Consider the following 26655-nt stretch of genomic DNA (forward strand, 5'->3'; position numbering starts at 1 on the left):
TGTCGTCAACAGATGGCAGAGCAATACAGTTTTACCTACAAGACTGCAACTGGCGAGTATGTGGTCGGGATGCCACCAGTGCGGACATTTGCAGTGCGCGAGTACGTACTCGGGCTCCCGGCTTGAGGGGTTAAGAGAAGTGTTGTATGCATACAAGAGAGATATGGAGGGAGAGGGGTAACCATAAAGGTAGATAACTTTCGCACTGAAGAAGTGAAGGAAGGAGGCGTTGATAGTGAGTTTAGACATGCTGTTTGAGGATGAGTGGTGCTCAAGGAGTGTGAACCACAAATAGCTGCAAGCTGCCATTAACACTGCATTATGTAGGAAATTGGAGCAACTAAAGGGAGTGGAGGCAGAGTGGATGGAATAATTGCTGTTCAAATTTGAGGATTTATTTTTTCCACAGGGTCTGCTGCCAGCAACACCTGTGACTCAACACGCAACACCAACATGGAACGAGTCACATGTGCGAAAGCATATCGCATTGCTAGGTATTTGCAATCAATTATGGAAAATTTTATTAACCAGCAGATAGCTGATGCGATAATAGAAGAGAGTAGTGGTTCATGGCATGCAGGAATCGTGCTCATACCAAAAAGTCTGTGTGTAGGGTTCTAGACCATACAGGTTCAGCTGTGATTATTGTCACCTGAACGGCAAGACTGTAACAGATGCGCACCCCATCCCCAATGTTATTGAAAAGATAAATAACTTGGGATAATGTGTGTACTCGTCGATCATGGGTTTTGAAGAGTGATTGCCATCAATTGGAAGTTGTTTGTGAAGACCCATTGAAGACAGCATTTTCGGTACCATGGGGGCACTTTCATTCAAGAGAATGTCGATTAGATTGAAAAATGTGCCTGCAACATTTCAGAGATTATTAGACAATGTGTTGAAGGTTTGAAATTGCATCACAGTGTCTAGGTTACATAGACAATATCATCATATTCTCAAATGTTATGGAACAGCTTTGACAATGTGTGAAGGAAATGTTTTAAGAGATTGAAGGCTGCACGTCGAACTTTAGAAGTACCATTTTGCATTAGAAGAGCTAGGCTATTTAGGCCATGTAACTGGTAAAGATCTGAGGATATACCTGAGGCTAGTGTAATTTGTATGAGAGTCCCACTGCCTTAAAGCCTATTAAGGAACTGCAATTTTCTTTAGGAATCTCAGAGTACAACAGGAATTTTGTGAAAGGGTTTGCTGACAAAGCATGACCATTTGTGCAGTTGCAAAGAACAGGTGTGAAATTCATGTGGACAGAGCAGTGCCAGGGTGTATTTGAAGAAATTATAGAGAGTTTTGCCATCAGCCTGGTTCTAGTGTTCCATACTTCCAGAAGGAGTTTATCCTTTTATGTGACCCATCTAATCGTGCTTTGGGCTGTGTTTTGAGCCACGAGATTAATGGTGAAGAGCATTGTGTAAGCCTATGTGTCAAGAGAGCCAAATGCACCAGAGGAGAACTGTTCAACAACAGAGGAAATGTTGAGTCTTATTAATGGTTCACATATGTTAGGTGTTATCTTTATGAGAAAAATTTTGCACGTGACTGACCATGCTGCTTTGAACTGATTATTGGGACTGATGGACCCACCTTAAAGGCTGACAATATGAGCCCAGAGACATAGTGAGTTCTACTGTGAAGTAGTACACAAGCCGGGAAGAAAAATGGAATGCAGATGCATTAAGCAGGAAGGTTAGCAGTGGTGAAAGTTCTGGGTCATGATCTTGCAGAGTGGCATGCCGTAGAGGGCACTGACAGTGACTTAAATAATACTGGACACAATCACAGTTTAGTACACATGATGGATTTTTGGGCAAGGAAATGAGGGTGGTACTGCAGGTAGTAGTACCAATGAACTTTAGGGAGGAGACTTTAAAGGAAGCATATGACCATGTTATCTGGTCATGGAAGTTGCAGAGCAAGAAAATGGAGAGGGGCGAAGAAATACTGATGGAGAGAAGGAAAGTGGGTGTGGATCAATACATGAGGTATTGGGTACAATGTGCTCAGCAAACTGACTTGTATCATAAATGAGTCCATTTCAGTGGCTACCACAAGCAGCAAAACCATTTGAAATGCTTGGGATTGTTGTGACTGATTTATATTAACAATAATAATCACTTTTCTCGTTATGTGGAGATGGTTCTGTGCCAATCAAGCAGGCAGTGACAAACGTGCAGGCAATGGCTAACAACTGGATATTAAAGTTTGAAATGGCAGATACAATAAATATGGTCCAGGGTACGAATTTCAAGTTGGATTAGTGAAGGAGCTGTTTCGATAATTGCATGTGAAGTTAAGAACTAGTCCTCTTCATCCACAGGCCAATTATAGAATGGAATAGATTCGTAGTACAGTTGGGAAAATATTAAGTTACTATGTGAAAGCAAATCATATTGATTGAGATATATGTTTAAGGTATTTCATGCGAGTATGTAATTCAAAAGTACACTTGAATTCTGGATTGTCCCCCTATGAGGTGGTGTATAGTCAGAAAATGCCAGGTGAAGCTGGAGGTTCTGTAAACAAATTTGCAAAAACATTACAAGAAGTATGGAAATGAATACAAAAGGCAAATACAGAGGTGTTAGAGAAGCAGGATGAATCGGCGTAACATATTGCAAGTTTACCGCAGCATGAAGTAGAACAGTGGATGGTGTTATACAGTCCTCACACACCGAAGGCCAACACAAGATATCAAGGACCCCATCAGATGGTGGAGACTTCTTTGGCAGTCAACATGAAACTTCAGTTACCAACAAGAATGACAAAAGTACATGTTAGATGTCTGTGACCTTTCCGAGGTAGTCCAGAGTCATTTCCAGGAGTTTCAAGGATGGAACCAGAAAAGAACATGAAAAGAAGGAATCAGAGGAAGGTAAAAGATGTGACTGAGCTTGTGCACAAAGTACCATATTCATGAAGATCAAGATGATGGAGTGTGTTGTCAATCATTTCTTTTGTTTATATGTGTGCATATGTATAGGATTGTGGTGAGCAAGTTATGTTAGCATAGAGATTTTTGTTGTTGTTTATGAATGGACTTGTTAGCAGCAGCAGCAGCCTTCTGTGGAAGGAGGAGGGGTGATATTTGTCCCTGTCCTCAGGTTGCAATACTTCAAGGGTGAGAGTGGTATGACTGGAAGTCATAGCAGTATTGCAGTTTATCATCTGAACAATACTTGTTGCGGTTACAGAAAACCTGTAGTGAGCTACTGCTCGAGTTTGACCTAATTGTAGAACACAGTAGATATGGCCTACCTTTCTACTACCTTGTAGCATCAGTAGAAGCAAAAACTGACTGAGCACGATTGTATATTGTAATATGATTCCCAGTTAAAAGAAGACTTGCACAGTTTAAGTGTATCACACTGTTCACACCTGCCTAGTGAAATGGAGAGGTCTTGGAAAATTCATACAGGTAAGGATCATGGATCCAAGGGATATTACTTATTTTGGAAGACTATAGGAGGCATGCAGTAATGTTGAAGGTGGAGTTACAACATTGTCCAAGGGGAAGGTCACATTGTATCTGACCAGGGTAGTACAAATCAGCCAGGTCACATGCACAACAGAGTTGTTCTTAGTTAGAGTGAAAGAACTAGATTGTCTAAGGGATACCTTTGTAACCCAGCCCGCATTTCCAACAAGCAGATTTTCATTGGATTTACTTCACTTACAATGACTTGACAGAGAATCAGATGAATTGAACTTATGAGAAATGGGTAATTAATCGTTGGGACTACATGTGAATTTACAGCGCCAACCGCCCATCTACATGCCATGGTTATGGAAATGACACAGGTGAACTTTCCACAACTGTAATTGTACTGGGCAGATGTACTTTTGGAGTTATTTCCAACACTGAATATAATATTTCCAAATCAAACTCTAGAGCCTGACCTAATCCATTCCTTGATTGATTCTTTGTTGCACAGGAAGGGCACAGTTCAGCCGAGCAGCCAATACAGCACATAGAACAGTTCAGAGCAGGACGATGATACGTAACAGTGATTTGAGTGCTGCAATACCAAGTGCCACTTTGGCTCAGCTCTGCTGTGCATAGCTTTTGTTCTTTTGAGTCGGAGAGCTGACTGTTAACATAAATCACCAATAGCCAGATTCCAGTAGACTGGATTCCTAGAGTGAGAATGTAACCTGTTAATGTGAATGTGGAAAAGATGTAAATTTAGGATTAAGAGAAAAGGAAGCACCGGGACAAGCTGTTGAAGGTTGAAATTGCCAGAAGTGGAAAACAAATGCAATAAATAGACTCATAAGTAAAGCAGCATTAAGCAACATAATAAGAAAGATTGGATGCAGTATCTAACCAGTGTGGACAAGCCACCAGTTGTTTGGTTATCAATTTCTCTGCATCTTGTACAAACATGAAGCATAATATGAAAATGTTTTTAACTCTCAACCGGGCACACCTATGTATTAAGTGTGTTAACTATAAATAACATTGTCTGTTCTGTTCCATAATTGTTTTACAATTGTGACTCCGAGTCTGTTCCTTCATTATTGCTTCAGCTAAATAGTGATAAGTTGTGTTGTCTTATGTCAAAGTGAGCAGTAATTATTTAAAAGCAAACCAGGCGAGAAAGAATTTACAATCTGTACAAGAAAATGACCCAGTTTTTGAGCTAGCAGTAGAACCCCACAGTGAGGCAGTTGTCTACGAGATAATTAGTAATTAGGCTGAGATGTGATGCAAATGCACTGTTTAATGCTCTGAGTGGGTCATTACTCTGGGGTAACACTAGGGGGCAGAAGCAGACTGCAGGTCAGCAAGGATGATGTCGCTGTAATAATTCAACAAAGCCAATACAATTTTGTGAGGCAGGTTAGCTTGTTGAAGCAGCAGGAAAGCAGATTTCCACACTGACAATGACAGTGGTGTAGGATATGCGGCAGATAGTGGTGCACATGCACAGAACGTGCACTGCTGCTAACTAAGTACTATGCATTTTTATATTGGAATTATTCTTAGTCTCACAGCCCTACCCATATGGTGGGGCTCTTCCAGATGAGGACACCACATGGTCCTGCTCGCATAAGTCGCCTGTTGGAGGCCATGGCAGGGCAACAGCTTTACACACAAAGTTACTCCCTGGAGTTACTGCCGTGGTGTAGCTGGCCATTCCATCGTCTCCAGCAGTATGACTGTCTCCTGCCCTGGGTGCAGTGAGTTGCATCTCTTGCACACCAGCAGTCATCCACCATTGCTGTATGGGTGTCTCAAAGTGGTGGGCATCCACCACTGTGTTGCAGCCAAGTGTTGCCCAGGGCTGGAACAGATACACCATCATCAATTACACATCACTAGCATTGGGACCATGTGGCCAACTAATGTAATGATGCTGCCAGCACTCGGTGGAGTAACTGCATAAGCATCCTGCAGCGAGCAGGCAGACAGCCCAGCAAAATTTGGCGACCAGCCGGCCACTGACCTGTTTTATCAAGCAACACAAATGTGTCAATAAAGAATGTGTTACATTGGCAGCTGCCTTTCTCTGGAGCCTCCTGGACTCTTGCCCCTGCCACCCACTTGCACCAATATGCTGTCAGAGGGCTCAGCACTCGATTGCTGGGTATGAGCTTGGCGACCCAGGTGTTCCTGAACTGGGGACTGGTGAGAGGCACTAGTCCTCTGTTACTGTAAACTCTGAGTATGTTTCAGCGACCACCATGCGGCAGGGTGGTGGAACATTCTGTGTCACAGGGAACGGAAATCTCAGTTTAACTTGTTACATCATGAGAATGGCAAAACCTCTATAAAAAACATCAGTGTCATCAGGAGAACAGTTGCTAGCGGGGAACCTATGAGGAACCTGCGGCACCTCAATTATATGAGGCTAAGTGGGGCTCCCTAACTGTTGGTGGGAATTCCATGAAGTGTAGATCTGATTTTTCTACTTCCAGTGGTTTGGGTGATCTGTTGAGCAGCATTAATACCAAAAGTCCTAAGAGGCTTTGTGTGGCCGGTCCACGTTAGTCATCTCTGAAAGTCAGGGGCAGTATCCACAGTACCGGACTACATCCTGTGTAGAGAATATCATTGTTATGATGAATCATTTGGATGATTCCATTGAAAAATGTCACCATTCTGCGTCCATAAAGCTCTGGAGAGGCTTTCAGGGCAACTCAATTCTATCAAGAGGCTGTGCAGTGGTACTCTTCTGCTTGAGACTATGAAAGCTCCTCAAGTACAGAAGCTAATGAATGCCAATCTGCTTGGTCAGTATCCCATCAACATTGAGCTGCGCATGGGGTTAAATAGCATTAAAGGAGTTGTAACATGCTGAAACATTATCGATATGGATACAAAAGAACTGCAACAGCAGTGGGAAAATGCAAGGTTGACTAAAGTCCAGAACGTTCTGAAAAGCGTTGATAGTGATATTCAGAAGTCAGTGTCTTTCATCCTGACATTCAGTGTACTGAAGTTGGCTGAGTATATTGCAGCAGGAGGGTTTCTCTGCATGAAGGTTAATCCTTATATCCCAAAGTCAAGCACTGCTTCAACTGCCAACACTTCAGTCACACCAATATGGGCTGTAGTGATCGGGCTACATGTGGAAGGTGTCGCGCTGTGGCTCATGAACAAGGTTTCCAATGGATGGCCTGCCAGTGTGTGTTAATTACTTCCAGACCCATCCGGTTTGCAGCAAGCACTGTTTGATCTTTGCTGAAGGAAAGAAGATTCAGGGAATAAGTCACCCAGCGTGTCTCAACTCTGACATGAAGAAGGAATGTAATGCTGATCAGTCACCAAGTTTCGTGAAATCTTTTGCCTTGATGTTGAATCAACTTGTCCAGAAAATCAGTGTTAGCACTCAAATTATGATGGCTGAGCAGGGGACATCTTCCTGCACTTGTAAATGCAGCTTCCAGCCTGTGCCACTGGTCCTGCAACACAGCCCTCCTCTTGCTGCAACATTAATAATTACTGACCGTAACGTTGGCCAATGTAGCAATTCTCTTGTCAGACATCAGAAGAAATCCAGCAGTGTGTTTCTGTTAAATTGGCCGTGCCACTGTCCCCAAAAGCCAAGCAAGGGACGAAGACCAACAGTCCAAATAATCCGCTCTGAAGTGGACCCTGTGACCTTGGTCCTGTCTGAAGGCTCTTGAGTATGAACATACCATTGCTGGTATGGATGTCGACATTTGTCTGAGAGAACCAGCGAATTCCTCAAGTGATCTGGCCTGTGCTTTAGTCTCATGGCAATGGTTGAATAACAGGGGGCAAGGCAGGGGTAAACATCACCTTTAAGATGGCTTTCATACTTCGGTGGAACTTGCAAGGGTTCAGGACACATATGGAGGAAATACATCTACTGGCTCACAATAGATCACTGTGTATATGTCTTCAGGAGACTAATTTCAAATCATCTGATGCCCCTGAGCTACGTGGCTATTTTCTCCAAAAAAAAGGACAAGCTTAGTGGAGAGAGAGCTGAAGGAGAAGTCACTCCTTGCCCGTCTCCCTCATGACTAGCCTGCAAGCAGCTGCAATGTCCATGTATATATGTCATCTGTTGACTGTATGTTCCTTTACCTGCCCCACACAACATGCTCAACAGAATGGATCTCCATGACCTCCTTACTTAGCTCCCAAACCTTTTCATCCTCTGTGGTGATACTAATGTGTACAGTATGATTCGGTTCTCTACAGCTCCCTGTCTGTGAGGTAGAGCAGTTGAGAGGCTTCTCCTGTCCTCACATGCATAGTTGCTAAATAGTGGATAGAGCACTCACTTCTGCACTGTAACAGGGTTGTTCTGTGTTATTGATGTCTTGCTTTGCTCTCCATCCCTCACCCATACTGCTTAGTGGTAATGGTCGATGACCTGCATGGCAGTGATCACTTTCCGATCTGGATTCACCTGCCACACAGTGTTGTGCCTGACAGAAAATCACCACAGTAGAGCAGATTGGACACTTTACAGATGCCTTGCTGAGTTTGAACATCATGAATGTGTCCAGGAATGGGTGGATCATAAGATCCAAATGATCCACCACACCACAGAAACATCCATTCTGCAGTTTTCTGGGCAACTGAAGAGGCTGCCTGTCCCTTGATGGAGTAATGACTGTCACTTTGCGGCCAGCTTGGTGTAGGTTCAAGTGCTGTCCAACTGCAGAGAACCTCACTGCCTTTTGGCTAACAAGGGCTAAATGGCACTGAATGATTTGAGAAAGTGAGAAGAGATCATGGTAACAGTTCCTGACAACCATTAACCTTTCAACACATACTGTTGTATGGGAAACCATCTGGAGGATTTTTGGGAGAGCAGGGAGGTGCCCAGTGGCTGCTTTAGGTGTAGAATAGTAGTCCCCAAACTGGCCCATGATACATTGCCCCGACTATGGCACCCTGTTTTGCCAACGTTACTGTCATCGCCAGTAAGGATCCAGTTTTCTGGTGCCACAGAGTGGCTGCTGAGAGGGGCTATTGGGACTTTCGGTCCACCACTGATGAAGAGTACAATTGCCCCCTTTCCCATGTGGAGCTGAATTCCACATTGTCTGTGGTGTGTGGCACATGCCTTGATCACAGTAGAATCCGTTATGATAGGCCACAGCACCTCACAGGACAAAGCAAAGAAATCTTCCTCGCCCTTTTTAACCTCATTTGGGGAGGCAGGTCACATTATTGACTCATGGTGAGAGAAAATTTTAATTACACTTTTAAAACCCAGGGAAGACCTCAGGCGCCCAAGTAATTATTGTAGGTTGCCCTCACCAGCTGCATGAGGAAAACCTTGGAGTGGACGGTCAACTGCTGCCTTGTCTGGATCTTAGAATCCAGGCAGCTCCTTAGTCACTTGCAGTGTGGGCTCAGCAGGTATTGCTCCACCTCTGATAACCTGACCTTTCTGGAGGTGGCTATATAACAGGCTTTACTGCACCAGCATCACCTTCTGGCTATATTTTTTGACATTGAGTAGGCCTGTGATACTACTTGGGGGCATCTTATCCTCTGGCAACTTCACGAATGGGAGTTTTGTGGATAACTTTCCACTTTTATTCAGTCCTTCCTCTAGCTATTTTCAGTACAGAGTCCTTCCTCTAGCTATTTTCAGTACAGAGTCAGTGATGTCGTCCCAGATTGCTTTGAGCAGGAGAATGGTGTCACTCAAGGTAGTGTTTTTAGTGTAACAGTCTTTGCCCTTGGTATTAATAGCATGACTAATATCAGTAGTAAAATGTCCTGTCAAGTGTTTCTTGTTTGTGGATGGCTCCTTTGTCTTTTGTTCTTCTTCAAGCCTTGCAACAAAATATCAACTGCAAATGACTCTTCAATGGTTGGATGAGTATGCCGAAAAGAGGGGTTTCTAGTTTTCAACTGAAAAGTCTTGTGTGTTATTTTTAACTGTTCCCATTCTGGTTTAAACTTTGAGTTGAGGACAAGGGACACTGTTGTTCATTGCAAGACATAGTTAGGTTTCTGGGCCTTAAGGACCTTAAGGTCGCTCAAAGCAATGAGTATTTAAAATCTAACAATGGAAAATCCAGGATGGAATGTAACAACATTTGAGAAGGAAAGTTGCTACTCACCATATAGTGGAGATACTGAGTCGCAGATAGGCACAACAAAAAAACTTTCACAATTAAAGCTTATGGCCGATAAGGCCATTGTCAGCAATAGATAGAGAGACAGTATTTAAAATCTCTCAGCTACAATTAATGGGGGGAGGGGTAGGGAGTCAGATAGGACATGTCTGACCCAGTTTTACAAATCCTTTGTACGATCTCGACTGGATTATGGATGCCCAATTTATGGTTCTGCAAGACTGTCTTATTTAAAAATGTTTGACATGATGCACCATGAAGGGATTTGGATAGCCACTGGGGCATTCCAAACAAGCCCCAAACTGGGCCTCTGCACAGAGGCCACTGAGCCGCCATTCCACATCATATTGTGGCATACTTATAAAACACTTCCCATGCCATACATCCCTGATACTATGCCGTAGCTCAGCCTCCAGTGGAAAGACTTTTTGTAATCGGCAATGAGCAATGAGGCCCTGTGGGATTCGTAAGAAGGATTGCCTTTCGGAGATGGGTGTTGGAGCAGATGTACACCTTGGCCCCTCAAGAGGGCCTGTGTTTTTCACTATTTTAGATAGGCTTCACAGTTTTACAATGGTGTGCACTGATGGCACCAAACATTGGGATTTCCTTGGCTGTTCTGTCATGTTCCCCAACTGTGTCATCAGTATTTGCCTCCCCATTCCCGAAGGCACTGGAGCAGATGCTGTTTGCTCAGGGCACACAGTTTCTCATCTACTCAAATTCATTTGGTACACTAAAATCAATGCAGAACCTGTGTCCAATTGAGAAGTTGTAGCAGCTGATACATGACCAACTGTACTTCCTCCAACATAGGTGTCATTCTTCTAGGTGCCAGTGCATGTGGGGATTCAGGGAATTGAAGAAGCTGATTGGAGGAGGCCTGCAGCAGACATAATGTGACACTTTGTGCTATTTCCCTGTGGGCTGTCATTTCTGTGTTAAGTCAGAGGTACATGAAGGTGTGGGAGGAGAAATGGTTGGTACATCTACATCTACATCTACATTGATACTCCGCAAGCCACCCAGCGGTGTGTGGCGGAGGGCACTTTACGTGCCACTGTCATTACCTCCCTTTCCTGTTCCAGTCGCGTATGGTTCGCGGGAAAAACGACTGTCTGAAAGCCTCCGTGCGTGCTCCAATCTCTCTAATTTTACATTCGTGATCTCCTCGGGAGGTATAAGTAGGGGGAAGCAATATATTCGATACCTCATCCAGAAACGCACCCTTTCGAAACCTGGCGAGCAAGCTACACCGCGCTGCAGAGCGCCTCTCTTGCAGAGTCTGCCACTTGAGTTTATTAAACATCTCCGTAACGCTATCACGGTTACCAAATAAGCCTGTGACGAAACGCGCCGCTCTTCTTTGGATCTTCTCTATCTCCTCCGTCAGACCGATCTGGTACGGATCCCACACTGATGAGCAATACTCAAGTATAGGTCGAACGAGTGTTTTGTAAGCCACCTCCTTTGTTGATGGACTACATTTTCTAAGCACTCTCCCAATGAATCTCAACCTGGTACCCGCCTTACCAACAATTAATTTTATATGATCATTCCACTTCAAATCGTTCCGCACGCATACTCTCAGATATTTTACAGAAGTAACTGCTACCAGTGTTTGTTCCGCTATCATATAATCATACAATAAAGGATCCTTCTTTCTATGTATTCGCAATACATTACATTTGTCTATGTTAAGGGTCAGTTGCCACTCCCTGCACCAAGTGCCTATCTGCTGCAGATCTTCCTGCATTTCGCTACAATTTTCTAATGCTGCAACTTCTCTGTATACTACAGCATCATCCGCGAAAAGCCGCATGGAACTTCCGACACTATCTACTAAGTCATTTACATATATTGTGAAAAGCAATGGTCCCATAACACTCCCCTGTGGCACGCCAGAGGTTACTTTAACGTTTGTAGACGTCTCTCCATTGATAACAACATGCTGTGTTCTGTTTGCTAAAAACTCTTCAATCCAGCCACACAGCTGGTCTGATATTCTGTAGGCTCTTACTTTGTTTATCAGGCGACAGTGCGGAACTGTATCGAACGCCTTCCGGAAGTCAAGAAAAATAGCATCTACCTGGGAGCCTGTATCTAATATTTTCTGGGTCTCATGAACAAATAAGGCGAGTTGGGTCTCACACGATCGCTGTTTCCGGAATCCATGTTGATTCCTACATAGTAGATTCTGGGTTTCCAGAAATGACATGATACGCGAGCAAAAAACATGTTCTAAAATTCTACAAGAGATCGACGTAAGAGATATAGGTCTATAGTTTTGCGCATCTGCTCGACGACCCTTCTTGAAGACTGGGACTATTTGCGCTCTTTTCCAATCGTTTGGAACCCTCCGTTCCTCTAGAGACTTGCGGTACACTGCTGTTAGAAGGGGGGCAAGTTCTTTCGCGTACTCTGTGTAGAATCGAATTGGTATCCCGTCAGGTCCAGTGGACTTTCCTCTATTGAGTGATTCCAGTTGCTTTTCTATTCCTTGGACACTTATTTCGATGTCAGCCATTTTTTCGTTTGTGCGAGGATTTAGAGAAGGAACTGCAGTGCGGTCTTCCTCTGTGAAACAGCTTTGGAAAAAGGTGTTTAGTATTTCAGCTTTACGCGAGTCATCCTCTGTTTCAATGCCATCATCATCCCATAGTGTCTGGATATGCTGTTTCGAGCCACTTACTGATTTAACGTAAGACCAGAACTTCCTAGGATTTTCTGTCAAGTCGGTACATAGAATTTTACTTTCGAATTCAATGAACGCTTCACGCATAGCCCTCCTTACGCTAACTTTGAAATCGTTTAGCTTCTGTTTGTCTGAGAGGTTTTGGTTGCGTTTAAACTTGGAGTGGAACTCTCTTTGCTTTTGCAGTAGTTTCCTAACTTTGTTGTTGTACCACGGTGGGTTTTTCCCGTCCCTCAAAGTTTTACTCGGCACGTACCTGTCTAAAACGCATTTTACGATTGCCTTGAACTTTTTCCATAAACACTCAACATTGTCAGTGTCGGAACAGAAATTTTCGTTTTGATCTGTTAGGTAGTCTGAAATCTGCCTTCTATTACTCTTGCTAAACAGATAAACCTTCCTCCCTTTTTTTATATTCCTATTAACTTCCGTATTCAGGGATGCTGCAACGGCCTTATGATCACTGATTCCCTGTTCTGCACGTACAGAGTCAAAAAGTTTGGATCTGTTTGTTATCAGTAGGTCCAAGATGTTATCTCCACGAGTCGGTTCTCTGTTTAATTGCTCGAGGTAATTTTCGGATAGTGCACTCAGTATAATGTCACTCGATGCTCTGTCCCTACCACCCGTCCTAAACATCTGAGTGTCCCAGTCTATATCTGGTAAATTGAAATCTCCTCCTAAGACTATAACATGCTGAGAAAATTTATGTGAAATGTATTCCAAATTTTCTCTCAGTTGTTCTGCCACTAATACTGCTGAGTCGGGAGGTCGGTAAAAGGAGCCAATTATTAACCTAGTTCGGTTGTTCAGTGTAACCTCCACCCATAATAATTCACAGGAACTATCCACTTCTACTTCACTACAGGATAAACTACTACTAACAGCGACGAACACTCCACCACCGGTTGCATGCAATCTATCCTTTCTAAACACCGTCTGTACCTTTGTAAAAATTTCGGCAGAATTTATCTCTGGCTTAAGCCAGCTTTCTGTACCTATAACGATTTCAGCTTCGGTGCTTTCTATCAGCGCTTGAAGTTCCGGTACTTTACCAACGCAGCTTCGACAGTTGACAATTACAATACCGATTGCTGCTTGGTCCCCGCATGTCCTGACTTTGCCCCGCACCCGCTGAGGCTGTTGCCCTTTCTGTACTTGCCCAAGGCCATCTAACAATAACAATAAACTGTGAAGTGAAGTATCCAGCTGTGGTGTTCCTCCTGCCAGTCACTCACGCAGAATGAAGTAGTCCATACATAATTCCAATTCAGGCACTGTCACCTTGCACATGGCTTTAGTCTGGTGAAAGGACCCCACACTCCCGATTCTGTGAGGCTTATAGTGTGCACAAATCAATGTACGCCATATTTTAATTGAATGCATTCTGTTATGATGACAGGACAGAAGTGAGTCTTGTTGGGGATTTGCCCTCTATTTTAGCTGATATGAGTCAAGTGTAGTCAAAGTTTTAAGGTTATAGGATGTGTCTGGACTCTGGCATAAACTTTTAGGCTGGAGGTTTAATGTGCTACAGAGTGACTGGTTCATTCTCTTTCTTCCTATGATCATCCAGCCATGGCCGTCTGCTATGTTGTTTTAAAGTTGTTCTATCATTTTCTCCTTTTAATCTTGACATGATAACCTCTTTTCATGCTTTGGTGTGGGTCCTCACATGGTTTGTCATAGTTTTGTTACCTTTACTGTCAGTTGTTCTTTTCTAGTCCTGTTTAGTGTATTTTGCTGTTGCTCATGTCTTACTATTGTCATTTGGGTGTGAAACACCTGTAGTGTGCCCAAACCATCTAACTGTGCTACTGTGTTTATTTTAGCTGCAGGGAAATGCTAAGTTATGTATCATAATGTATTTGATGAACTATCAGACGCTAACTTTTGTCATAAGTCTGTTGCCTTAGGCTTTTGAAGTGTGACTTGTCATTCCCTGCTGTTCATTGGCTGATGAGAGATGCTGATGAGTTAAGGTAGTTAGCAAGTAGGAAGCACCTTACTTTTTTTTGGGAGGTGCTTTATGGTCTGTGCAGAGTGGAGTTGCACTGATCAAGTGCTGTTGGCTGGGTGGACTGCAAACGGACACTTATACCTGCTGGGGTAGAAGTCTGTCCTTTGGTATTGCGGGTGAAGGGCATGGAGAGAATAGGATTTAATACGATTTGCGAGAAGTCAAAGAAATGCTCTCCAGAGAAAACTGATGTTGACATTTATTTTTCCAGTTGGTATTGCCCTGATGGACTCTGAGAGACACACATTCTCTTGCCTGTCCGGAATACATGCAGATTTAGTCAGTTTGTCATCATCTAGAATTGTATATTATAGGCAATACATCAGGTTTAAACTATCGGGACAGGTTATTCCAGTGGATACATTGAACGACAGAAATCTCTTTCAGTACTTTTAGATGCAAAAGGAGAAGTAGTCTACTTAAAAGAGCTGATCCATGGTTAAGGAGCATCGATTAGTGTACCGTTTCAGCACAGGAGTTATGGTGACCAATAAATATATTGAAAGTACTTTGAAGAAATAACCTACGAAAAGTCTGCAGGTTGACTAACAAATTGTATTACCTGTCAACATATATCAGCAACAGGAAAATAGGAAGAATTGTGACCAATACATATAACTTGATGTTGTAACCTTGTGCTGCAGTGAACTGCTGTGGATATGCCGGCAAGCTGCAGATGCTTCATGGAAAGCAGTTGTAGTGGGCTGATGTTGAAACTGCCGTGGTATAGCTGGTGGTAGGTAACTAGTGGCACTATAGACCGCATGTCAAGTTAAACTGCTGCCAAGGGGTCCGTCCTCTACTACAAAGTTGGCTCACTTCTTCTCAAAAACTAATGTAACTCTTCTGCATTGCAACTGCAAATGTGTGTATGTGACTGATGTCTACTAATCCATTAACACCCACAGTGTTGTAATGGCTGACTCTCTTGCTATGTACAATCAAAATTCATATCTTCCTATTATAAAAATAATTTCTTCTTTTTCTAATTACAAACAACACAAACATCTTATACTTTAATATTTTACTGATTTGAATCCAACCACACAGCATGTGCTTTGCTAGACTTTCTGTTGTTGACTTTGATTACCCTGAGCAATGACATATCCTCTTGCTTAATTTCGTAAAAAGGGGAAAAAAATTCTGTAATCTTCTTTTCCATACTTTTTTCACACCTTTTTCCTTTCACATCCTGTCACGTCCTCAACTGAAATGTTTCTTTCTGCTTTTACTATTTTGGTGATAGGTGTTCATAGGTAAAACAGGTCATTGCTCGATCTGTAGAATTTTTGTAATTTAAATTCATCAGAGGACTTGCAATGTATTTATGAGTTGCTGTAATTCTTGAGCTTAAAAGATCCTGCTAATGAGTACTCCTTTAACCGTGGATCAGATCTTCCCAGTAGACTCTTCTCCTTCTGTGTTGAAAGGTGCTGAAAGAGAATTCTGTTTTCCAATGTATCCACTGGAATAACATGCCAAGATAGTTTGAACTTGATGTATTACCAATCATATACAGTTCAAGACAAATAGAGATCAACTGTATCTGCTTGTATTCCAGTGAGACAAGAGAATGTGTATCAATGAGAGTCCATCCAGGAAATAACAATTGGTACAAATATATTTCAACACCATTTGTTCTCTGGCAAGTACTTCTTTGACGTTGTGGAGATCACATTCTCTCCATGCCCTTCATCTGTGTCACCAATGAGCAGACAACTCCACCCAGTGGGTATAAGCACCCATTCGAGACCTGTCTCATAGATGGCACAGAATTGGTACAACTCTGATCTGCACTCACCATCAAACACCTCCCAAAAGTGAGGTGCTTCCTACTTACTAACTACCTTAACTTGCAGACATCTTTCATTGGCCAGTAGAGAGAAGGGAAATGGGACATATCATTTCCAGAATGACGTGCCACACTTCACTTTAAAAAGCTTCATCAGTGCATATTCTCTGTTTATTTGCAAAGATTCTCTGTCTGCATCATTATTCATAATGTGAATAGAAACTTTTGTGCTACTTTCCACATAATGACCTCGGTGTTTTAAATTACAAAGTCCAAAGGTTCAATCTAATTTTTTTTTAATAATGGCAATTAAAATTTCTGACTGGCTTTTCAAGTATGTGGCAATAATGGCATTTAACTAGCCTTGTAATAATAATTAACAATCAATATAAGTTTTGCTGTAATAGTTCTTTGCGTTTCCTAGCTATGTAATGTTGGAGTTGTTTGTGAAGATCTTCAACCGACATGTTGCAGAAGATTTGTATCCTGCTGAAGTGGTGGGAATGAAAACAGTTATTACTGCAAAGCCACGAGGAATTGTTATCAAAATTGATGGATACAGCCATAAATTGCATGTAAGTATTTACTACAATCCTTTAATCGAATGTGAACTTGCAGGATTAGTGTCATCTGTTTTGTGTCGGAATCGCACACATTTTATGGTACAGCACAAGAAAAGTTCTATAGTAAATTACTAATCCACACCTAGTGATTTGGGCCAGGCAAATTCCCAGCGGACAAGACATTTGTAAGTGAGCATTTGCTTAGAAATTTGACCAAAGCAGTCTTAAGGGCCCAAAATCTGGGCATTTATGAAAAAGTACTTTTTAAAGTTTTTACTGCTAGACTGTGTAATTTACCAGTTAAAATAAGGGATGGGATGGTACACCCGGTATTAAAAGTTAGTAAATGTTTACACTTAAATGGTCATAATAGCATTCATTGCCTTTATTACCAAGAACATAAGGAAAGGAGAGAGAAGCATGATTGGTGTTTTTTTACTAGCATTCCAACTTGCTGTACTAAGAAAGGGCACGTGTTGCTGACAGCTGCTTGTCATTTATAATATCCTTTTTCTGTCTGCCAGTTCTTCTCTCTCTCTCTCTCTCTCTCTCTCTCTCTCTCTCTCTCTCTAATATGCGTGCCCCCCCCCCTCCCCCCACCACACACACTCTCAGTGTTGAACAGCTGTGTAGTGATAGGTAGTGTAGGGAAAAAAAAATGCCCTTAGGTCATTGTTTTATAATGCAACACACTTCATAATCCGTGTCAATCTCTGAATATTACTGAAGAATGATTATTGATAGCAAAATTATTACTGAATGAATTAAACAGTTGGCATGTGTTTCTTCATGATAAATGTGTTCTTAAATGTTAAACTGTTTTAAAAAAAAAAGAAAGAAAGAAAGAAAGAAAGAAAGAAAGAAAGAAAGATCTCCATTGTCAAATGTAGGAACGTTCGAGATAGACTATAGTTTTCTGTTATTCTTAATTCTTTATCTACTTCCATATGATTGCATTGCTGTGAAGAGAAAACTGATCTCATTAAAGATGTAAAAAGTTATCTTTCTTGTCCAATTTGTTTCCAAATAACTCTACCATAACTATCAAGCAGCTTTATCAACTTGGTTACTCAACCACTAAAGAAGCAGTGTTGCTAAACACCTTTTCCAATACAAAATATCAGCTTACTCTTTTTTTTTTTTAAATAAGTGCTGCTTATCAATTAATCTTTAGAATGCATAAATGCCTTTGCACTTCTGAATTTTGGGCATTTGCCCAGGTATTTTACACCACTACCCACACCTATTCAAATGATTGATTTCATTGAAATTTTGTCCAACTTAAGGGGCTAGTTCAAGTCCAGGCTAAGTTGCACACTAATATCCCACAACAGTTTAGTATTAAATGCAGCGGTCATATTATTTCATCGGTTTCTGTTATAGATATTTTGCTGTATCTTAGTAGAGGTTCTTCATTAATAGACGTTACTTCTTGCATCGGGATATTTATGTAGAGGTTTGTGATGTCAAGAGAGACAAAGTTGCCATTTCTAGGTATTAGTACATCTTTGATTTTTTGTGTTTGAACAACATAAAAATAAAATAAGGAAAAAAATAAAAAACCACAGAATATTATGACAAGTCAACCACAAGCTAACATCTATAAACAGGCAGTGTACAGTCAGTGCTACATAGAGTAAACAAACTACCTTTAAGCCAAGAAAACATGCAATAGGAAATAAACACAGTGAAACAGATTGCAGTTATCAATAATTATACTGCTTGCGTGGTTGACACAACTCTAGAGAAAGTGAAGAACAACCCAGACACCACAGAAGAAAAAGATAGAAACAAATATATATCTAGCATCCCATATATTGGCACTCTTATCACATAAGATTCCAAATATTTTCAAAAACCCCAAAGTAAAAATTGGGTTTTCCGCATCTAATAAACTATAATGAAAGCTAATACATAACATGTAGTGTGATCATGACCCATTCTCAGACTCTGGATTATACAGAATATCACACGAAGCATGCTCCATGTTCTACCTAGGACAAACAGGCCAAGATTTCAACACCAAGTACACAGAGCACATTAAAGCCTACACACAGAACACCAGCAATAGCCACAAATGTACAAAATACAGGATACCCATTTGAAGAAATAGAACAAAATGTCAAAGTACTCCACCAATTAAATAAAGGGCATAAAATGGACATGTTAGAAGAGATGTAGATATATTCACATTTTAGAAAATATGAAGATAAGATATTGAACTTAAAAACTGAAAGTGAATCAGTGAATTTCTAGGTGCTTCAAAAGTATACGCAAATAAAAATAGTAACTCACAGAAATAAGCACCATTGTAAAGAAATACAACCAAATTATGATTGAATTGTTAGGATAAATACCCTCTGTACAAAAGCATATCGTACTCTGTGAAAGACATATAACATTATCTCTGTTGAAGACACCTAAAATGTCTTTGTAACTGGTTTTTAAATCTTAGTTTGTTATTCTTGATGTATGCTCTACACGGAAAATTGTGTGTGATATTAAACATGTGTGAGAGACTGTAAGTTTAAGAAAACTGTAAGTACATGTTCTTTCAAATTTTGACACTAACTACATATATGAAGATTGATAATCAACTAAAATTTGCGCTTTTTTTATATAATGCAGTAAAGTCAAGAGAACAAAGCAGAACCACACAAATAAATGTGGCATGTACACAGAGTAGTGCTGGAATGGGACCAGGGAAGGGGCTGGATGGGTGAGGACACGAATAACGAAGGTTGAGGCTCAGATGGTTCAAATGGCTCTGAGGACTATGGGACTTAACATCTGAGGTCATCAGTCCCGTAGACTTACAACTGCTTAAACCTAACTAACCTATGGACGTCACACACATCCATGCCCGAGGCAGGATTGGAACCAGCGACAGTAGCAGCAGCGTGTTCCGGACTGAAGTTCCTAGAACCTCTTGGCCACTACGGCCGGCAAGGTTGACGCCAGGAGGGTTACGGGGACATAGGACGTATTGCAGGGAAAGTTCCCACCTGCGCAATTCAGGAAAGCTGGTGTTATTGGGAAGGATCCATATGGACAGGTCTTTCATCTATTACAGGGGTATGAGCCATGAGGTAAGGGATTCGGAGCCGGGGATGGACGAGAATATTGTGCAGGTTCAGTGGACAGTGGAATACCACTGTGAGAGGGATGGGAAGGATAGTGGGCAGGGCATTTCTCACTTCAGGACATGACGAGAGGTAATTAAAACCCTGGCGGAGAATGTAATTCAGTTGCTCTAGTCCTGGGTGATAGTGAGATATGAAGGAAATGCTCTTCTGAGGCCTGACGGTGGGGCTTTGGGAGGTGGTGGGAGACTGGAAAGATAAGGCATGGGAGATTTGTTTCTGTTCATGGATGGAAGGATAATTACGGTCAGTGGAGGCTTCAGTGAGACCCACGGTATATTTTGAGACAGACCACTCGTCACTGCAGATGTGACAACGTTGGGTGGCTAGGCTGTACAGAAGGAATTTCTTAGTATGGAACGGGTGGCAGCTGTCAAAGTGGAAATATTACTGGTGGTTAGTAGGTTTGATATGGACAGAGGTACTGATGTAGCCATCTTCCAGGTGGAGGTCAACATGCACTGGTGCTGCTGGTCACAGTATGGTTTCAGTTACCTGAGACTGCAGTTGTGTGTGTGAGTTGCGTATGCACGTGTGTGTGTGTGTGTGTGTGTGTGTGTGTGTGTGTGTGTGTGTGTGTGCGCATTTGCACGCGTATGTGTGTTTTGCTGTTGACAAAGGCCATTGGCTGAAAGCTTTAAGTGTGAAAATCTTTTTGTTGTGCATATCTACGACTCAGCATCTCCGCTATACGGTGAGTAGCAACTTTCCATCTCATTATATTGTAACATTCCATCCTGGATTTTCCATTGTTTGATTTTCAACATTTTTGACATTTATATTTGTGGATTGTATGTATTGAAAAATATACAGCTTATCAAACAGTGGAAAATCCAGTATGTAATGTGACAGTATTATGAAAAGGAGAGTTGCTACTCACCATATAGTGGAGATGCGGAGTCACGGATACGCATGAAAAAAAGACCTTCAGAAAGTAAGCTTTTGGCCAACAAGGCCTTCATTGATTGAAATAGACACACACACACACAACACACACACACACACACACACACACACACACACACAACCTCCGTCTGGCTGCTGAGGCCAGACTTTGAGCAACATCACAATACTAACTCATCAGAACTCGTAATACGTGCACCTGCTATCACTCACAGGTGCTGGCCACATATTGTCTGTGGCCATTCTTGTGGACAAACAGCTTGTCGGCTGTCATGCCCATGTCGAATGCAGCTTAGTGGCTGCAGCTTAGCTTGTAGAATACATGAATAGTTTCACAGGTAGTCCTGTTCTTGTACAAGGTTGGGAGGATAGTTACAGTCTGTGAAGACCTCGGTGAGACTCGGTATAGTTTGAGAGGGACTACCCATCACCAGAGATGCGACAGCCAAGGGTGCCTAGACTGTATGAAGAGATTTCTTGGTATGGAATGAGTGGCAGCTGTTGAAGTGTAGGTAGGTTTGATATGGATGGAGGTTCTGATGTGGCTGTCTTTGAGGTGGAGGTCAACATCAAGGAAGGTGGTTTGTTTGAAGTGAAGGTCAACATCAAAGAAGGTGGTTTGTTTGAAGTGAAGGTCAACATCAAAGAAGATAGCTTGTTGGGTTGAGTAGGACCAGGTGAAGTGAATGGGGGAGAGCCTGTTGAGGTTCTGGAGGAATGTAGATAGGGTATCCTTACCCTCAATCAAGAGCATGGAGATATCATAAGCGAATCTCAACCAAGTGAGGGGTTTGAGATTCTGGGTGTTTAGAAAGAATTCCTTTAGATGGCCCATGAATAGGTTGGCTTAGAACGGTGCCAAGTGAGTGCTTGTAGCTGTACCTCAGATTTGTTTGTAGGTAGTGCATTCAAAGGAGAAGTAATTGTGGATGTGGATATAATTGGTCATGGAGACTTGGAAGGAGGTTGTAGGTTTGGAATTCGTTGGGCATTGGTAAAGGTGGTGTAAAGTAGAGAGAAGGCCATGGGCATAAGGAATGTTAGTGTGAAAGGAGGTGGAACCAATAGTGATGAGGAGGGCACCATGTGGTAAAGGAACAGGAACTGTGGAGAGTCAGCGGAGGAAATAGTTGGTATATTTTATACTGAAGGATAGGCTGTGGGTAATAGGATGAAGGTAGAGATTCTCTCAGTGGGGACAAAGTAACTGGCCACAGAGGGGCATCCTGGGTGGTTGGGTTTATGGTCTTTAGGTGACATTTAGAAGGTAGGAGTGCAGGGGTGGAGGGATGGGCCGAAGGATTTGAGGAGTGACTAGAGATCCTTCGGGATTTCTGGAATGGGGTCACTGTGGCTAGGTTTGTAGATGGATGAATCTGGCAGAGTCCTTCTGCCAAGTAGTCCTTGTGTTCAAAACAACAGTGATGGAGCCTTTGTCAGCAGCTGGGATTATAAGGTTGGGAATGGTTTTTAGGTGGTGGATTGCAGTGATTTCTGTGAATGTAAGGTTGGTTTGCATGCTGAAGAATTTGGGGAATGATGATGAAGCAAGGTTCAAGGTTAAGAAATTCTGGAAAGATTACAGGGAGTGATTTGGGTCAGTGTGGGTGGATCACAGTTGGATGGAGGGGTGCATTGAGTCAGGCAGGGTTCAGCATTGGTCTCTGATTGGTAGGGCTGGCAATGAAAAAGTGAATCCACTGAAGGGACCAGGAGAAGGTCCTTTAACATGTCCTGCATGATTGAATTTGTGGGTGGGGCAAAAGGTGAGACCATCGGAAAGGACTGATACTTCTGTGGGGCTAAGGCTTCTGGAGAAAGGATTCATTACTGTGTTTTGTGTCTTAGGCTCTGGATTCTGTACAGTGGTTGGAGGGAGTTTTTAAGGATGGGATAAATATAGTAGCTCTGTGAGATATGGTTTGTCAGTTAGGGGATGTGGGGGGAGGTAGCTGTAGAGATGGTGGATAGTGGAAGTCCAAGGTGGGAGTAGGAAGTGAGCAGGTTAGAGAGTTTTTTGAGGTGATGTTCTGCATGTTGCTCTAGTTTGTGGAGGGCAAGAGCTTCAATGTGTAATATCGGATCCAGGAATTTGGGATTGAATAGCAGGAGAATTGTATGGATTGAGAGGAGGTATTTCAAGGTGGTTTGGGCCTGATTGATATGGTTTTGCAGGACTATGTCGATGAGGGTGAGATGGGTAATTTGATGGTAAGGTCATTTAGGGGCATTCCATGAGCCAAGCAACAATGCAGGGACAGTATGTGGGACTGTGTTCTGGCTAGGGATAAGGAAAATTTTCTGTATTGACGCAGGTGGAGGAGCAAGGATCCATAGTGGAGGATAAAAATGCGTAAAAATACGTAAATAATATTGAAAGACATCCAAAAATATTTGCAAAAGTACACCCAAACACATGGGAAAAATCACGAAGAGAATGAAACAGATGAAGTACGGGAAAACAAGATGAAATCACAGCGAATAGGTCAATAGTGAAATGCGAAAACCAGCTGAAATTGGCATGAAGAAACATTGCGATCAAAGAAAAAATAAATAAAAAGATTGTAAAGTGGGTTGCAGGTCTGTGTGTGGATAAGTGGGAAGAAGGGGGCAGCAGATGTGATTAGATTAGGTGAAGTTAGTAGTTGCGAACTGGAATAGAGAGGAGAAGGAGTGAAATACGAGTACATGTGGGACAGGTAGGTACAGGAAATAACACATGAAACTATGCAAAAGAGATCAATCTGAAGGTCTAGGAATAGTGATATAGGTGGGATTAATGTGAGATGTGAAATACTGCACCAACAATCAGCAAAGTCTTGTAGCCATGTGTTGTGAGTGGCCGAGACAGTTGATACACTGTGGCTCGAAGTAGAGCGAGCAGTGTGGTTTGTAAGGTGACATATGAAACATGGGATGGACACTGAATGTAGTAATGCAGGGGAAAAAAGGAAAACAGCACCGAATAAAAGAAAAGCTGTTAGCCATAATCAAACAATGGAAAATCCAGGACTGTAACATATTGTGTAAAAATTTGAAGCAAATCAGTGACACATGTTCAGAGATTTTTAGTAACTACATTGAACGACAATGTATTTTTATATAATAGTGTAGGTTATATTATCCATGTATTACATAACATCTGTGTTGCTCATGTGTTCTACCGTCATATACTCAACTTTCAGTTTTGGTCTTTTCTTATCTTTTTCTGTTTCTCCCAGTACTCCCCCCCCCCCCCCCCCCCCCCCCCTCTCTCTCTCTCTCTCTCTCTCTCTCTCTCTCTCTCTCTCACACACACACACACACTCACTCTACTATTCACTGAACAATCCCCAGATTTCAATTTTTTCCACATTGACATCTATCACTGCAAACACTCAAAACTGTGTAATACAACCTGATTGTATCAACTTTGTTTTGCAGACATCAGGAACTTATTTTAAAAACTCTATTTAATTTATCAAATGCATTCAGTATCACTTCTCACATCCACTTGAAGATTTTTTCAATCTGGCTTTTATGATGAATTGTTTCATTGTTGAAATTTAGAGTAGAACAGATATTTATATTTGAGCTACATGTCCTTTTCAGTACAGAAAAATATTTCCATTAAATCATTTTTTAGTAAAAAAACTAATTTTTGCACAAAAAAATTATAGGGGAGGAAGATTCAACAAACACCTGTAACTTTATTTTCACTTGGTAGCATTTACATTTGGTAAAGTTGCATCTATTTGTGGTGAAATTTTATATAACTTTTTTTGTGTGTGTAAATGATGTGTCATCCAAATTTGAAAGGTTGTCCTGCTAGGCGCCTGAAGATGAAGACTTAGTGCTTTGAAATTTACTGTTAAAGAATAGTGGTGATTGGGGATCTCTTTAATTGAAATGTTTGCTTTTGTAAAAACTTCAACAGTTTTTTAATAGTCTTTGTTTGTTCTCGCCTTTTGGCTGCATTTAAGCTTTCAACAAATGAATGTTTCTGTTGAAAAACAGCAGCGTTTTCCCACCAGTGAGCTGAGTGGTCACCTTAGTTAAGGTCTATTTCAACATTATTTTCTTTTCTCACCTAATGTGATAATTACAAAATCTGCAGTATATTGTTTTCTACCTTGTATAGGCATTCATAGCTATACGACCCATAGTTGAGAATGCTATAGTTAGAAATGACAAGGTACTTAGCATAGAAATAGAATAAAAAATACACTAGGCACTTGCTAATTTGACCGTTCCTTACACATATGAGTGTGTCAGACTGTTGACAGTGTCTTAAATTTATTGTAAACACATAGGGATTATACTTCATTAAATCCAAAGATACATTCATTTTTGTAGAAAAATTAGTCCTTGAATGCGTGCATGTACAGTAGTATCACTCGCTATGAAATATGTCCCAAATTTTTAGTTGTCTCAATGATGACATGCAAGTGCCAGTATGTTCTGTCGCACAATGCCTTTACAAGCATTGCATTGGTACTGCATGTACACGGTTGTTGCATAACACTTCAGGAAGATGCCTGCAGCTTCAGCACTAGCAGTGTGACACACCTTCATGTTCTCTCTTCTTGTGTCCTCTTCTTCGTCACTTTCATCGTAACTTTCCTATACACTTTTGATTATTCTTTGTCTGTTAACATGTGGTTATAAATAGTTGCCGGTTCAGCAGTGCACTCAGTGGCATTGGCTTTTAGCAGTGGCACTGGCTTTTAGCGAAGAACCTTAGTTCAGTTTTTCTCTAATTGTGAGTTTCTGTTTGAGGTCTAGCATGAAGAGTTTTATTTTAAAAGCCATAATACTGAACCATAAAGAAAACCACAGTTTCAGACATAGTGCAGTATTGTTTAACATTATAACTTAACACACACCATTATTTGTACATGAGAATTCACTATTGTATGCACCATTTCTGCTTAAGCAGCTAGAGACTGGATGTGTGCTGCATTACTGAGAAGCTAGACTACTGAGAGCTGGATTAGTGAAAGTCTAGTGTAACTCTGTTGTTGCTGTAGGGGAAGATTTTCAACATGGTCGAAATATGTTGACAGATTTTATTTTCTTGCCAATATGGTGTAGAGTGTGGCCACCATAAACTGGTAGTAGGCCACAGTTGTAAACAAACTAGAATTATGATGCCTCTCTCTCTCTCTCTCTCTCTCTCTCTCTCATAGTAGCAGCCTGCAGCAGTATTCTCCCTTTCTGCAAAAGCAGAAGTGACACATGGTCACAGGGACTGCCAGTCCCTTTTAATGTTGCAAGGGTCATAATTGAACTCTGTGATGGACCAGGACTAATCTTGTCTTTTCATTCATTTCAAGATAAGAAAAGATAAAATGAACAGTGCACAACAAAAAGTATTCGGTAACAGTTACCGTGCAGTTGCTTGCTGAAGTTGCTAGTGTAGTAAATGAGAGGTAGTGCAGGACTGACCTCTATCAGCATTTGATGCAACCGCAGTTCAAAACTCCCGCCACATAAAACTTCAATGTTAAATGTGTCCACATTATACCAACTTTACAACTTTATCTAGCAGACAGATACACACTTTTCTTTATTCTAAGATGCAGGGCTCCATATCCAAGTCCTATGTGAATCTTAAACCTACTGCTGCATGCCAGCCTTGTATATGGAGTAAAGCCCCAGAGCGAAGCTATCTCGGCACATTACAGCAATGTGGACATGAGGCAGCCACAAAGAAAACATTTTGCTTCTGAGACTGGGTCAGGACAAAACACAACATCAGTGTTCCTGTTGAGCCAGGCAGCAGACTTCAGCAGAATGTAGTGGGTCAGAACAACCAAACAGGATCACACCATCTTTGTTATGTGCCGAAAGAAAGGTACAAAGAGCTTTTATGAACCAGTTCTGTACTATACCAAACTCATTAAGAAAGCAAGGTGGAAGGAAAACCACTGGTACCTTCATAATGGCAAGCCGTATGCAGT

General features: G+C 41.7%; 1 protein-coding gene across 2 annotated transcripts in view; it reads left to right on the forward strand.

The window, feature by feature from the left end:
* LOC124796652 (nardilysin-like) overlaps positions 1 to 26655 on the forward strand; it is a 381435-nt gene that overhangs the window by 190929 nt on the left and 163851 nt on the right. For both annotated transcript variants that reach the window (XM_047260712.1, XM_047260713.1), the window contains exon 13: positions 16529 to 16679. In XM_047260712.1, the coding sequence (XP_047116668.1) occupies positions 16529 to 16679 (151 nt within the window). The remainder of the gene's footprint in view (positions 1 to 16528; positions 16680 to 26655) is intronic.

The sequence above is a fragment of the Schistocerca piceifrons genome, chromosome 1, assembly GCF_021461385.2.
Source record: "Schistocerca piceifrons isolate TAMUIC-IGC-003096 chromosome 1, iqSchPice1.1, whole genome shotgun sequence".
Lineage (NCBI taxonomy): Eukaryota > Metazoa > Arthropoda > Insecta > Orthoptera > Acrididae > Schistocerca > Schistocerca piceifrons.